The sequence below is a fragment of the Prinia subflava genome, chromosome 15 (assembly GCF_021018805.1).
Source record: "Prinia subflava isolate CZ2003 ecotype Zambia chromosome 15, Cam_Psub_1.2, whole genome shotgun sequence".
Lineage (NCBI taxonomy): Eukaryota > Metazoa > Chordata > Aves > Passeriformes > Cisticolidae > Prinia > Prinia subflava.
This window is the reverse complement of record NC_086261.1, coordinates 8071976-8088595: the sequence shown is the minus strand read 5'-3', so window position 1 is coordinate 8088595 and position 16620 is coordinate 8071976. Positions and strand designations below refer to the sequence as shown.

General features: G+C 43.7%; 1 protein-coding gene across 6 annotated transcripts in view; it reads right to left on the bottom strand.

The window, feature by feature from the left end:
* ZFAND6 (zinc finger AN1-type containing 6) overlaps positions 1–15052 on the bottom strand; it is a 35237-nt gene extending 20185 nt beyond the window's left edge. The window contains exons 1-2 of one of the 6 annotated variants that reach the window (XM_063412298.1): positions 14899–15052; positions 12117–12207 (exon numbers count right to left, since the gene is read on the bottom strand). Coding sequence is in view for 1 of the 6 variants with exons in the window: in XM_063412297.1 (XP_063268367.1) it covers positions 8132–8133 (2 nt within the window). In the remaining 5 variants the exon portion in view is untranslated. Of the gene's footprint in view, positions 1–8131; positions 8316–12116; positions 12208–13636; positions 13802–14413; positions 14766–14898 lie in introns of those variants that run through there. The other 5 variants (XM_063412301.1, XM_063412299.1, XM_063412300.1 and 2 more) reach the window with 5 other exon arrangements.
* Between the last annotated feature and the right edge of the window lie 1568 nt (positions 15053–16620).

The window sequence follows — 16620 nt, the reverse complement described above, 5'->3', positions numbered from 1 at the left end:
CAAGTTTTCGGTAGAAGAGGTGTAAGTACAATGTTCCCTGAGGGAAAGCTGCATTCCTCATCTCTTGTAAGTTTAGTCAAGGGACTCAAAGGTATTACTTTGTTTTAACCTCAGTGCTATTGTGGGGGGGTTGTTGCTTTTTTTATCCTTTAATTATTATTTCAATCACTGAGGAAGCCAGCTTACATGATCCCAAACAAATTACATGTACTATGTAGATATCTACATACTAAAACTTATCACCCTGTACAGAGCATAGGAAAATACTACACAGGTGATCAGCAGCTGCCCATGTTGGACAACTGGTATTTATCCATCACTTTAATATACTGTCAAGTTTCACTGAAGAGATGAACAGACCAACTGGTCACGCTCTGAAGTTTTGCCTCTTTCCTTAGTTTCCTCTCAGCTGTCACTTGTCACCCTGAAACAATGGAACGTGTAAACATGCAACTGCAACCTTTACACAACATGCATTCAATATCCATTCATATGCACCTAATGCAATGGTTTCATGATACAGGTAATTTGGTTTTAGACATCTCTGTCACAGCATTGCTGGGACAGGAACGGATCTACCCTGAAGAATTCCTTCTTCAAAAGCTTGGACTGGCTCTTTATCTGGTTTATGGTGCAGCTCTGTTCCAGAAGAGTCAAAGTTAACAATGCACTGCAGGAGGAAGGTGAACCTACCAAGTCAGCAGCACAACTAAAATTTAAGGCATAGCCTCACTTACAGCTTAAGCCAAGGAAAAAGGCACCCATCACCAGGAGGTCAGAGCGTCAATTAGTAAGACTTGTCTTGTGTCAGCTTTAACTATCTAAGTGTCAAGTTAACAGATGAAGGGCCAGGGAATTACCAGAAATTTGCAATGAGACACTCGCCTTTGTGAAGGTTTCCAAAAGTACACCACTTGCTCAGATGGAGAGGTCACTGTTTAAGAAAAGCTTAAAAAAATACTGGAAGCAACTTGATTGAGGACAACTGGCTTTCTTCCCCCACTGCCATCATGGAACAGAAAATAGTTTTTTACACTTCTTCCCTAAACCCTTACAGAACAGACTGCACATATTTCAGTTTCTCAACTGAGGAGAAAGCCAGAGCTGACAGCTCTCGAGTAAGAGTCTGCATTGCAAACACAGTGCTTTAATCACCAGGGCATCCTTTTAACCTACAAATACTCCAGTTACAACTCTGAACTGCCCTCCTGATAACCAAGTCTGCTATTCATTCTGTTTCCAGACAAGATTCCGCTATGTGAGCACACATTTCTAGTACAATGTCTCCCCCACTCACTGTCCAGAACACTTAGATCAGCAAGTTAAGAACACAATCACCTAAAAATAGCATGGCTGGATGCCACTGTCTCCCCACTTATTACTATGCTACCTTTGTACAGAGTTTTTTCCTACGATTCTACATAGAAAAATAAAGCCGTAAATGGCTTTACAGGAGGGACTTGTAACCAAAAAGGCCAAGCTGCTAAGTAGTGCCACAGGATTTCCCCTTTTTCCTCAAGCCACATAAACAAATTTACATTTTTAGAAGCATTTTGAACAATAACTCCTTAAGTAGATCAGATTTCTCTTTTTATCCTCTTGCCACAGTGATTGTGTTCTGCCAGAGAACAGATTGACACATGACAAAGTAACAGCACTTTCTAGAGAAAGAAAGGTTCACGATATAAAGGAAAAATAGATAAACATAGAAAAAAGCAGGCCAGATCACCAACTATTTCACTTGGCATATTAAAGGTAGTATCACATTTCAGAATGGATAAAAAGAGAGGGGAAAAAACCTGGTCACAGGATATTGATCTTCAACTGTCAACAATGTGTGGCTTTCTGTCATGATGCTCGTTCCCTTCCATTCACAAACTATAGCCAACAGGGCTTCTAACAGGAAAGAATAGAAAAAAGAACAAAGTATTTTCCTTTTTAATATTGTACCGAGTCAGAAACAGGAGGGTTATCAGCAAGAACAAAGCCCTTTAGCTTGGCCTAAGGATGCAGTCCCAGGCACAGCAGCTCCTGATCCCACAAGAACAGCGTCCTTGCTGTGGCTTGGAAAGAAGCCCAGTGCCCTTACTCAGTCTCCCAGAAATCCCTTCTGTCTCACACCTCTTTTGTGAAGGCAAAAATCCCTACAATTGTTGAAGGATATTTGTATCCCTTCCATTAAATGAAAAATTAATTTTAACCCATAATCCTAGATTTCAAAAACCAGCTGTCCCATTGTAAAACTTGATGCTGCTCAAGGAAACCCAGCAACACTGCAATGCACATTTTACACTGCATATGCCACCCTGTGTAAGTTCATCAGGCTGAGCTTTCAGGCCATCCAAAAAAGTTTCAATAAATTCTTCATTTCAGACCTTGACAGTCTGAGAAAATAAAGTGTCAGAGCTGCAGCAAGGACACGGGTATTATTCAGAGAAGACTGATGTTACAAGCATTGTGATTGTGTAGTGTGTGATCTGAGCTTGAAGACAGAAGGATAAGTAGGTAGCAACTAATCAGGGATTTATTTATATACAGAATGACTAGGTATAAACTTAAGACCATGGGTCACAGTCACATTATGACTTTGCAGAATAACAAGCTAATTCCTGCAGAAAGAGAGACCAGAGGCAACAGTCAAAAGTTCCACAGACACCAAATAAGAGAAAAGCAAGTGCAGGAAGGCAACAAAATCAACCAAGTGACCAGAGTGTGAAATTAGATTTTTTTGTTATGCTGGAAGAAAAAAATTAAAGCCAATTACTCCACCGCTATGCACAGAAGTTTAAAATAATTTTTAAATGCACTCAAAGCACCAAGTTTGACTGCACTTATTAAAAAGGCAATAAAGTCATGCCCAACTGCCAGACCATTCTACAAATCAAACACTTCTTTATCTCAGCACTAGTCTTAGCCCCTGCACGGTTTGTCACACACAGCTGACAATTTGTTTGTTATGTAACTAATAATACACTTACCTTGACCTATTGTTACTAATGCTGCCTCCCTCTTCTCCAAGGATACTTTAAACAAACCCCATGAAAATATGTTGATACTCAAAACAATTCTACTGAGCCATTCTGAAGTCTTTTCCCTAAAAAGCATTTCAGCAAAGTACTTCCATGTTGTCACAATTTTTTTCTCTTTCCTTGTACTTTAGTAATCAAATATTTTGGTATCATACAACACTAAAATAAATACTTTTCTTGTCACCTTCCACCTGGAGAACAGCATGAGTTTGACAACTAATTCTAATTAATACCTAAAAAATCACTTAAGGACTTGACACCAACATCCAACAGCATGTCATACTAACACGATATTTGGATAACATAATCCCAACATGAGAAGTCTGGTGAAATTCACTTAGAAAACTCTCCTGTATCAGCAACTGAGGCTACCTGATAAGCATCCTACCTGATTCTGAAGGAGCTGGGCCAGGACAGCAATCTCCAAACCTTTCAGTTTAACACTCATAACCACTCTTTTTGCCCCTACATTGACAATAATGAGGATCCCAATGCAAGATCATCCTATTGCACAGAAAACATTCTGGTACATCACAACACTGCATTAAGGACTTAACTTCATCTGATTTTAGAAAAACATGTTAAATTAATACACAATTCATACAGGGAACAGCAGAGAAACAATTTTCTTGTTCTTTGCAGTCTCATATCTCCCTCTGCCACCCCATTCTTGAAACCAGCACGATCAACAGCTCATTGAATGTTTTCTTCTGGCAATCTAAATTTGAAATAGCCTTCTGTATAAAATCTATTAATGTGTCCAATTTAGGTAAAAAATGCTACATTTTTGCCTGAAAAATCAGTGGTTCTCTTGCCCCAAACACAATTTAAAACCTTAAGTGGAAAATATCGGCCTTCCTCATGCAATATTATGCTTTCATCAGCATAGTTATATTCCACGGCACACACATGAAAACCATCCAGCCTCTTGCCTTATTCAACCTAATGATGAAAACTTCAGGCCTTGCTTAAAAAACCCATGCCATGCAAAATGTTTCAGTGAGCCCAAAACACCTCACTTCCATCTCAGAAATACCTCTCTTAAGCTCCCATTGCAATTTGATTATTAAGTTTATATTTGCCTCTCTAATCCTTTCCATAGATGAAGATGCATTAGCATCATGAATTACAGGACACACTGGTGCAGTGCTGTCTCAAACCCTGGGCTAGTTAACTGCTGGGGTGGCTGCCAGGGCCTGCCAAGCCAGCCACACTGTTTATAGTTTAGTTCTCCAGATACAGGATTATTATGTTTCAGACTGACAAATACCATATCCTGAAGGTTAGAGTCTGTGACACAAATACATCCTGGCAGGGCAGAACAGCTGAGCAGGGGTGGTCTTCGGCACACAGACAGTCTGAGCTCCTGCAAGACTGCTGAGGCATTAAGTTAAAGGAAGAACTGTGGGTTGAATAAAACTGCTTCTTAAAAAGGAGCTATTTTTAGGAAATACTCAAATGAGTTTGTTCATTTATCTAAGTAATACTCAAAATACTGTCTTAAGTTGATCTACATGAAGCAGATGGATCATGTTAGGATTTAACTCAGTTTATCTCTTAATGCATAATTTAATAGCCAAAAAAGTTACTTCTCAAATGAATAAAAACCCTCAGTTTCTTTCAGCAACTGGAGAATGAGCAAAGAAACCCCAACACTATTGAGGAGAAACAGTTTTTGCACCGTCAAAGCTTTGGTTTAGCTCATCTCTGTTTAGCTCAAAAGCCCTATAAACACACTTGGAAGAAGGGATCTGTTAAAAATATACCACCCCACCCCTTCAATTAAGGGCTGAGAAGCTTATGACACATCTCAGAGATCCAACAAGAACAGGGAAGAAAGACTTAATGTTCCTGATACTTCCAAAGGTAAAAAAAAACCAAAAATGAAGCAGGTTTAAAAATCCCAAGCATGTTTCATGCCTCTGTTAAACAGATTTTAAACCAAGAACAGATCCCACCTATTTTTATTCCTTTGTAGGTCACGTGTAATTAACTGCTTATTTTCACAAAACCTTATTACAGTGTAAACATCACTGGGCAGATGATCTGCCCCACCCAGAGCCAGCTCCACACCACAGGAGGACACACAACTATCTCCTTAGAGCCCTTGTATCAGCAGGAGAGGGCTGGTCCTCAGCACCAATCTGCCCTGCAACAGCACCTCTGTGCTGATCACACCTCCTCGGCTCACCCCTTTCCTAGAAACTGCAAGAAAACCAGTCAGAGGCCAAACCCCACAGCTGAAACCAAGGGCAGGTGTCCCCTTTTGGATATTGCTGACATGCTCTAGGATGACATTATTCTTCTCCCCCCTCCCTTCTGCTTTGGGCACAGGGCAATTAGCAGAAATGATCCCTAAATCACTTGGGAAACAGGGGGAGGAAGAGAAGGGGAAAAGAGCCACTTGGGTTGGCTCCAGCCACTAGTTCAGAACAATTTGAGCCAGCCTAGTTGATTCTGCCTGCAGTGCTCACAGAACCCACTCTGCTGGGAGCGTGCAGGAGGCCTGTGCATGGCAGAGAGGGCCCACAAGCAGCAAGGATCCAAAGGTTCCTGGTTTCAGGGAGGACATCAGCCCTCCCTAAGGCTCAGGGGTATTTTACAGAGGTTAGCCCATGGCAGCACACAGCCTGCTCCAAGTAGCACTGAACAGAACCAGAGTGCAGGGTCATCATCCCAGCTCATGCTGGGCCACCCACCTCACACCGGGCAGTGCCACCAGCAGCCAGTGGACTGGAGAGCACAGATGTGCTTTGTCTCAAAGAGGAGAGATAAAATTTGGTCCTGCATTTTGTACACAGGGCTACAGTGGATTTTAACAATCTCTTATTCACATCAGAGATGTATATTCCATCCTGGCACAAGAAGCAGACACATAAATCCCACAGCACACAACACATTCACAGTGTTTAAGATCTGCAGATGGAGCATGTGCAGGAGAAGGTTTTATGAACAAGAAATGCTGGAACAACCAATCGTCATGCAGGGACAACATGGGTCCTGCCAGCAACGGCTTTGAATGCAGGCAAGAAACATTTGCTGTAGCCTGAATACAGAAGTTGTACAGCTGTGCCAGCAAAGTGGTATGTTTATCCTTTAGGGCAGATTTGCTTTCTACAAACAGCCTGCATTAGAACTGTATACATGTGGCAAGAGAGTTGAGCATTTCACTCCTGTGTTGAATAAATCAGCAAAACTGGTCCCAGATAATACATCTTTCCTAGTTAAGTTGGGGGCCAGAGGGTACCCAAGAAATACAGCTCCTCAGTGATCAAGCAACAGGAACTAGGCTGCCTCATGTATTCAGCTTTTATCTTGTTCTAAGTGAAAGCAACTTTCGGCTAAATGTAACACTTAATAACACACAAATACTTCAGTTGGCTTCCTTTAGTTTAAGCAATTCTAATATACATACTCATAAGTTTAGAGACATTCCAGCTAACTCTGGTATTCTTCTTGTCTTCACCTCATAGACCTGATCTAGCCACTCAGGCCTAGCATCACGTGGAAGTTAAGAAATTAATATCCAGGTATTTAAACACTTATGTATCCTGGTCTTAAACCCACTACAGGAAACCTATCCCAACTCTCAGCTAAAAGACCATATATAGTCACTGCCCACTCTAAAATAGTATTTTCAGGGTTTAAAATACAATGCAGGACATTTAAAAATGGCATAAACTGATAAAGACAGCACAAGCAAATTAGTAATTCAGACCTATAAGCCAGTGGCCCATAGCAAGACACCAGTGTGTCAAGACACTGATATATATACATAAAAGTTATCTATACCCAGCATTTTGGGAGAAAACAGAATGGCTCAATGTAAAACTGAAAGAATGAGGTATACTTTCAAAATAACACTTGTTTATATTCACTAAAGGTCTAAGCAATTGTTTTCCACGGTCATTTGAAAGACTGTTGCTCAATTTTTCACATCCACTCTTCTATCACAAGGACTAATCATACAAAACCCATCAAACTTCTTAGACTCAACAAGTATTAGGGACATGAGTATTTCTTTCCAAATCCCAGGAGGAGCTATGTATCAACCCAAGTGATTTTATATAAACAGGAACTATTTAGGGAAGTCAGAAAATAGATTTCCCAATCTGAAAGCCTTGTTTTTTATGTGGCCTCACCTCAGAAAGGGTGACAATTAAAAGAAAGTCTTCATTCTCATTAGAACCCCCCTTTTCCTGCCTCACCACTTCCTGCTCTCCTCCCTCTCAACCTATCCCATGCCACCCACGGCAATTCATACTTTTCCTGTTCCTCAAGCCCTTTCAGATGCACAAAGTATCACTAAAAATGCTATATATGATATAACTGGTACAGAAACTGAAAATAATCTTCACTAAAATAAAACACCTGCTACCATTAGTCAATATAGCTTTCCAAAGATATTCAGACCAATTCCAAAGGAAAAAAATCTTCTCCCCCCTGCCTTTTTTGTTTTTTCCCTTGGCTGGAAGGCTAATAGCTACAACACAGACCAGTAACACTTAATTCTTCCTGCCTGTGTTTGTCATCAGAGCTCTTACAGACTCAGACACCCTAAAAAACTGATTAAAATTGAGAAAAAGATTGCCATGTTTTACATAGTTTTTACATATCTTTGTTCTAAATGCTAAAGACCTGCGAGACATTCTTCTCATCAAGAACAAACACACAGACAACAGCACAGCAGCCTTCAGTGATACAACAAAGGACAATTTAAGACAAATGACTTGGAGCAAATGCTATCACTGAATAATCCCACAGCAGCTGTCATAATTAGTTACCTCCAATCTCATCAGAATCAGGGAAGTTAGAGTTAAAATCGAGCTCTCTTCCTGTAACATTGTGTAACTCCAAAACAGCAGCATTATCCTCGCTATTTTAGAATTAACATTTCTCCATAAAATAATGTGGAACCGCTCGATTCTTCCACGCCAGAACACCCGGTGCAAGCCGTGAGATGACAAAAGAAACTCGGTCAAGTTTGAGCCTCTCAGCACCTTATTTCCTGTCTAAAGAGCCCTTTTGTTCTGCTTCCCTGCATAAATGTTAATATCCTGCCATCATTAGAGAGCGAAACGACGAAGGAAAGCCCCACGCACATGAACTCCACTGCCCCGGAGGGCGGAACGACGCCACACGACGCGATTAGAACGGCAAAATTCCTACCAACACGATCTCCACAATTTTCTGTTCGCTTCACCCCAGATTAACTTCACTTGGAGCTGCACTTCGGCGCAACCTACCCTGGGCACGGGGCCCGCCCTCCCGCTCCTATTGGCCGAGCCGGCGGAGACCCGCCCCGCCGGCCGGGCCGCGGCCGCTGATTGGCGGAGCGGGCTGTCCGTCACGTAAAGAACTTTTTCCTTGCTAGCAGGTTAGGCTGGGCGGGCTCGGGCACCCCGGGCGCGCGCTCTTAAAGGGACCGTGCCCCGCTCCCGCCGTGACAAACCCGAGCCGCGGACGGGCGCACCCCGGGACCGATGCCCGGGACGGACCCCGGTCCCCGAGGGGCACCCACCCCTCCCGGCACCCCGCTCACGGACGGGGGGTCGGGGGTGGAGGAGAGGATAGCACCCGAGCAGGCTGGGAACGCTTCTCCCGCGGCAATTACACAACTGCCGCTTGCTCCACTTATGGGATAAAATTAGCTGTGGGTTTGGAGCCCATCCGCGCTTTAAGGGTGACTGGAGTTACCCTGCGAGGCCGAGCACACTATGTAAATTAGTAACCCCGGCTAAAAATACATCGGGTCGCCGGTTCCAAAGACTTCCACCCATTTAAAGCATGAGTCAGCAGGAGCTCCGCAGGAAGTGACTGTCTCCATCCCACAAGGTACCACGGCTTCTGCCAGAAACTTTTTGTGCTTATTCAGGCTTCACTCGACTGAACAAATCTGCAAGATCCTGGTCACGTTATGACAACAGCGTTTCTCACGGCACAGCTTCCTCTCAGCACTACACAAAAACCTGTCTTTCAGATTAAAAGTCGTTCTTTTTCCTTCGTGCAAACCACAGACGTGGTTCTCTACACATCTATCCAGTGAAAAGATGAGTAAAAACAAAACAAGGCTTAACAAATATTTCACAAGTGCAGATATGACACCTGGTTCAAGACGAACCTTGCCCCATTCCTAACAAGCAACACAGAGAAGAACCAGAACACAGTCAGTGCTCCCTCCTGCACCCACAAGTATCATAGTTACACAAGACTTATCTGGGTAGCAAGGTTGCCTTACATGAAATATTTTCATGTGTTTAGAGTAAAATAACTAAAAATATTAAGCTAGATGAAGATAAAGCACTTGTCAGCACAAGCACATTTGGGTTGTTTTCTCGTGCAGAGAGGAAAAACTTGCTTCTGGTTCTTGTCACCTTTCCTCTCCCAGTGTTGGAACTGCCTGCCTTCCCTTACTTCACCCACTACCAGTACCACAAAACAGGGAAGTTTTAACTTCCCTAATACAGATTAATAAGGTCCAAGGCAGTCCAGCCCATTGCTTTACTGCAAATACTATGCAACATCAGGAAAATATCTACAGCAAAGTGCTCCCTTGAGCTGTGATACACCAAAAAGAGCATAAAAAACATCTTCAGGAATGACACTTCTGCTAAAATGATGAAATAGCACATTTTTTGTTACCTATTTTAAAGCAACCTATCATGTCACAAATCCAAGTATGACTGAAAAGCAGCAATTGGTTGTAAGTTGATACGTATGAAACACTACAAGAACAGAATTGACAATATTCACAATAATTTCCCCCACAACACCTAAAATATAAACTGAAAGAACCAGACCTTAACCCTTGCATCTGAATTCAGTGCCCTGCAAGAGCCAGCACTGCTGGAAGCTGATCTGGGGTCCCCTGAGGATAACTCATACTCACATGACACTTTTTTTGACCAACCCTTATCTATGCAATCAAAACCAAGAACACAGTTCACGCAAACAAAACAGACCAGTCAAGTGTCCCTCAAATATCTCAGTAACCAACGGAAAGCTTCAATTTAGAGCACATTAACTTTAGGCCCATAAAAACAGCAGCACAAGTCACAAATTGCATTCACCAAATTGCCAAGTGCTAGAAGACATGACAACCCTATAGTCAATATTGTTGCTGGGGTACTTTAAAAAGAGGAGGGGAAAAAACCCAAATCCAATACACTACTCCAAAAGTCTCCAGCTCTATTTGCTACCACAGCAGTCTCACCACCTTGTAATGGCAATGAAAAATAATTTTTATCATCAAACATCCCAGCCTGTGCTTCTGCCACACAGGCAACTAGCAGCTCTTATCACTAAAGGGGAGATGTTCCATCCCTTTTCCTCCCCACCTCTTCCCCCAGCAAGCCCTGCAGTCTGGCCAGCTCCTGAAACCAGCTCTAGAGCTAATCAGCCCCTTCCACCTGCCTTGAGTCTCTGAGCTGGCAGGAGTTTGGCCGGCCTCTGATGAGTAAGAGTATGGCTTACCCAGAGCAGAAGGAGATGGCAAAGCAAACTCTCCTTTGCTCAGCACTGGCCTCCCAGATTTGCTTACCCCATAAAACCAAAACACATACACACAACTGTCTTAATAAGAAAGCCCCAAGAGTAATTTGCCATCTTCATGAAAGTGAAGATCCCCTCCATGGTCTATGAAGTCGGGTATCCAGACTACATTCATGGCTGACCCTAGGTCACTGGACTAGAAATCACAAGTAAACACATCTGTATCTAAATGTTGGGAATCTATGCATTAAAAAATTGCTATTCAAGTCATTATCCTATGCTGAAGGAAATGTAGTAAAACTAGACTTAAAAGCCTAATTTTTAGCCTCAGTTTCTGCAAAAAGCCATCTATTTTCCCTCTAAACACATATACATTCTGGAGAAATGGCACAGGCACATTTTAAGGTTCAGGCTCAAGTTAAGCCTTTGCTACTCTTATAATATCTGTAGCAATGTGGAAAAAAAACCAAAAAAAAAAAAAAAGAAGACTGCAGCTGCAAGAACCCTAAGCAGGGAAGCTTTCACAGCAGTGTTAAAAAAAAATCAATTTGCTGCCACTCAACTTTGCACTTGGACAGTAAGAGAGCACCTGACTCTCATTTGACTACGGTAATCGTGGAACAGCTAAAAGGCCACTTGTTCTGTAATCTTACACATGCATAAGAGAGCAAGTTTGGGAGACCTGACAGCTCAAGAGATGAGGAACAGAGCCTTCCATCTCTAAGTCAGCAGTTCAAACAGAGACAAGAATAGTAGTGATCAAAAGCTACATGTGATGGCTGTTCAGGGATTAGATGAAGAGATGGTTACTCAATGTCCAGCAGATCAGTGTGAACCACAAGAGCTGTCTTCACTGTTTTGCACCTCCTGGATTCTGTATATGTTAATAAGTAGCAAAGGAACTGATCTGCTGCACACACACACTGAATTGGCATTAGAGAAAAGGACTTTACCCTCTGGTTGTCAATGATGTTGTAGTACAGCATGTGCTGAATTTTTTATTTATTATTACAGTTCAGACTTTTAGCTTTTCTTACTGCTAGAGACAGCTTCTGAAATAGTATTTATTTATTTAATATTATTAATTTTTAAATCAAACCTAAAAACCCCATTATTTCATGAGGCCTATATATACATAAAAGCATTGGGGAAAAAAATCACCATGTGAAGAAATGAACATTCCTTTTCATATTATGCATTCTTGAATACATCACTGTGCAGTCTCCACAAAGTCTGCAAGCAGTAGCTCCTTTCCAGCATGACTTTAGTTTTGAAAGTCTGCAAATGTACCTGGAATTTCCAGGCTGGATAAGCAAGATGAAAACAAGTTCAGAGTGTATGTTGACTGAAGGTCCCCAGAGCTTGGGTTCATTGTCCTGCTTCAAACACCACTACCAAAAACAATCTTCTACAGAAGCCCAACAATGCACAGTTCATAGTTCTTAGCAGCACATTACTTCCCGAGAATGAAATTGCTGATGAAAAGCCAAGATCCTAGAAACCTAGCAGGAAACTTATCCTTAGCTGTAACTAAGGAGGCCCTCACATATAAAGAATTCAACTTGCTATTCCAGGAGTTTGAAGAGAACAACATACCAGACTGATGAGATTTCAGCAATCTTGAACTTCTGAGATTCCTCTTGCTGCTTTCAATCCCAGATGTACTACTGCACTGCAATAATCAGATCTGGAAACAACAAAGAGGTGCATGTGGTAAATACAGAGGGGTCTGCTGAGCTGTCTGGACAGCAGCACAGACACGCAGACAGACACATTCCCCTGGATGTTTTAGCAGCTATCTCAAGCCACCCAAAGCTAGCTGACCTGAGATATTATTAAAGTTCCAGCATGTTAAATCCCAACTCTTTCTATATAGGGAATAAGCTCTAACAGAATCATTTGCCCCTGCCCTGTAAAGCTGGATATTCCTAACAGGTCTCAATTTCTCAGCAGCTGCCATATTGGTTTGCTTTGGGGTGGTTGTTGGAGTTTTTTTGGGGGGCGTGTGATCTTGTTGGGCGTTTTCTTCTTTTCTTTTTTTATAAATCAGAACACAGAACTGTATCTTGTACAGAGGCACAACCAAAGTCTCTGGTGACAGAGGGCTACATCACTTGCTCCAGCCAAAGTCCTTGAAAAATGATCTAGACATTTTAAAAGACACTTCCTTGATATCAGGTATCTTTTGGGTGGAGCAAAATAAGCATACTACAGTTTCCAGTGAATTCAGCACAGTCCAAGAGCACTTATATGTTATCTGTAATAATCTTTGTAGGTCAAATGATGTGTCTTGAATGCAAGTCACAGCCCATTCAGTCTTAAAAAAAAAAGTTGCATAGCAATTAACTGCCAAGAAAATAGAGCCACAAGTTTGTATACTTCTAATTTTCTCAGAAATCAGACTGATTAATTTAGCTGTTACAAAACCACACTCTCACAGAAACAGGGATTACCTCTATCTGTAACCATAGCAACTTTTCAGTAGTTTGTGTTAATGCTACTCTGTCTCTGATAACTTGCTACTATCTCTTTCAAGCTATTTGAGAGGTTTTGAACATGCCATCTGAGACCACGAAGTAACAAGAAGTTGAAATATAAACGTACATTCTTCACACTCCTGTAAGTATACTATGTCATATACAATGTTGTTAATTTCTGCCATAAATTCATGATTAGTCAAGAAGTTAAACAGGAACAGATTAAAATAAATTTTACATGATTCACAGGTTTTTGAGGCAAACATTTTAAGAGGTATTCTATAAAATATATACAGGAGACAGTTTTTCCAGTAATGAAGAATATCTTCTTCTCTATCTGCAAAGTAATAAACCCAAGGAATTATGCCACTGACATGTCACTTTGTTATTCAGTATCATAAGGAACAAAACCCCTCCCATTACACATTTATTTTGGCCTGAACAAATACAAGACAGATCAGAAAAGAGCCAGTTCCCTTGTTCTAAGTTAGGTGATACTAAAGAACAGGTATAGGTAACTCAGCACTACAAAAACAAATCAGATAAAATTCAAAGAGTAAAGCTGTAAAAGTTAGAGGACAGACAAGAAAGAGACAAAGGAAAGAACTGACATATTTACTTCCTCAATTGTTGACTTACCATCATACACAGTTCAGAAGAGGATTAGCACTCTGTGCAAGAAATTACTTAAGATAGCACAAGACAAACAAAAATATTCACTTGTAAGTAGGAGGAAGAAGAGAATCATTTCTTCTTTTTTTTTTTCCACTGAAGTTTAAAGGGCTGCTCACCAAGCTGTGCCCTTCTCTTTTCAGTGCAGAGTTTGGCACAGTTAAGATGTGAAAACAGAACCTTAGAAGAGTGAAAGAAACTCGGCACGCTCTTTGCTCCCTGTAACTCTTATGCAATGACACCTATTATAGGACAAGCCTGGACAAACACTCGGGAATGGACTTCAGAACACAACGGTGCACTTGAAGTCAATCCATGCAGGGGGGGAAGTAATTACCATGGTTTTGCTGAATGCCTCCACATTACACCAGCACATACAGTGGAAGCTGCTGTATTTCGTTGTTGCTGCTGTTGTTATTAGCAGTAAGGTGACTGCCCTTTTTATTTTCTAAGGTTGCCCAATCCTAACATCCTGTGGAAACACGAGTGGATGTTCACACTCCTTATCTATCACTCCAGGCTTTTGGCAAAGCCTAGGAGGCAAGTCGGGTTAAATCTCACAGGGTTCCTGGGCGAACACCAAAACAACAACAATAACTCTTCATAAAGCAAAACCCCAAAGTACGACAGACTTTGCAAGCGTTAACCTTCGTTTTAACTAGAAGAGCGGTACAACACAAAGTGCGTGCTGATTCCCGAGCACCCCCGTCCCCACACCAACCCAACCCGCTGCACTGGGCTCACCCGAGGGGCAGCGGGGCCCGGCCCGGGCTGGGGGAAGCCTCGGGCCGGCAGGGCACGGCCGCCGGCCCCCGCCCGCTCCCGAAGCCCCGCGGTGCGTGCGGAGGGCGCGGGGCCGGGCCCGGCCGGAGCGGCGCTGGCGGCGGGCCGGCTCTGCCTCTCCCTTCCACCCAAGGACACGAGTACAAACACCTCTGCCCCGGGATGGCTCCTGCGCACGCAGCCGCCCGCCGGGGGTGGGGAGAGGAGGACGGAACCACCAAAAAAGGCAGAGAAAGAGCCGCGGGCCCCGCGCCCGCCGTCGCCCCGCAGCCCCTCGCCCGCTGCGTGCGGGAGTCGGGGGTACGAAGGGGGAGCCCCTCCCCACAGCCCCTCCGCCGCTCGCCGAGGCCGGTGGGCGGGCGGCCGCCGTCCCCCCGCCCCGTGGCGGTGCGGGGCCGCGGCCGCAGCCCCAGCCCGGCCGCCCCGGCCCCGCCGCGCTCCCTCACCTGCGCCGGGCCCGCCGCGCCCGCCGGCCCCGCTCGCTCCTCACCAAACTTTTTTTTCCCCTTTCTCCGTGTTTCGTTGCCCTCAGAGTGACGCGGGCGGGCGCTGATTGGCGGAGCGCAGGAAGGGAGGCCGCGGGGAGCGGGAGGCGGCGCTACGGCCCGCGGGTAATTATTACACGGCGACGGCGGCGACGTGAACCAGCGAATGCTATTTAAAGGGACAGCGGCCCGCCCCACGTCCCCCCCCGCCCGCAGGGGTGACCTGAGGCGAACGCGGCGGCGGGAGGGCGAGCGGGCTGGGGCGGCGCAGCCCGCACTCCTGGCCCACAAATAAATTCATTTTGCTGTAAAATACCCGCGGATGCGCCTACTGCCGCCCCGTCTGCCCTTCAGGTCCGTGGAGGGGCAGGTCTCTCCTGGCAGGGTTTCCTGCGGGGCTCAGGGCGCTCAGTCCCGCACGGCCCCCTGGCCTCGTGTGCCAGCGGTGGGCTTGGAGTTTTATCTATGATGTCACCTACTTGTTTATGTTTTCTTCTCTCCTTGTGGAGCTCCGAGACAATCCACTAGAGCTTCTTTACGTGCACACCATTTTCACCACACACCCGATACAGATGGATAGATTTAAATTTTTGTTTATTTTTTTAATATCCTCTCCCCTCTTGACACAACTGGCTGTAACCCGTGCAGGGAGGTTTTATAGGTGAGATTTAAGGATGATGAGTGACTCCAAGGCTTGGGGCAGATAGGGAGTACAGGATTCCAGGGACATGATACAAGCCAAATAAAAGGAGAATTTTATCTGTGGATAGGGGAGAGGAGCGGGCCAAGGCTAGAGTAGGTGCCAGGAGTTTGCAGAGGGTTTTGGAGGAGGGAAGGAAAAGTGTGTAGTTGTACAGCCAGAGGAGCTGAGGCTGGGTGAGACACATTCCTGTTTTCATACAATCACAGAATGTACTGAGCTGGAATGGACCCATCAAGATCATTGATTTCCTAGGGGTACTGTGAAGAGATTTAAAATCTGGGGTCTTTTTTTTCAGCAGAGGAAAGCATTGCATGGGGACATACAGAGATTTCAGCAAAGATAAAATCCAGAGACTTCTCATTGCTAGGAGCTTGCTATCACCCACATTGAGAGCTGAGTAGGTAGATGTATAAACCTAGAAAAAGCACTTAAAGGGGAGAAAACACTTTATTTCTTTGTTTGTTTTGAATATCTGAGCTTGGATCAACACTAGAAAATGCTGGTGCAACCAGCGTGGAAGTGCTAGCATAGCTTTGCAGCTATTTTGGTAGAGATTATTCAGTCTTGGCTGTCTTTGCTGATGCAATAGGTTTTCCAAATGCCAGGTTGCACGAGCAGAAGATGACCTGTATTGCATGTGGGTATCACAGCATTCACCACAACATTATTTGGAGCGCTTTCATGGTCTTGGCAGTAATCATAAGGAGCTGTGCGGAGTGATGATTACATTCCTCTCAGCCTCTCCATGATCATCTCTTTTTAATATGATTTTTTTTCAAACCTTGAATTGCCTCTGGTTGTTCTTGGACTGCTTTCTTTGTGTCAAGTTTCACCTCATCATTGGAAATATAAATTCAGAATAGTAACATCCTCAGTGTTTAGGAAAAGACCAACTGATTGTTCTGCAGTTGTGAGTGACCAGCACAGCAGCTGGCAGAACAGAAGCGTAAATACAAGGGAAATGCAAACAGTGAACAAGA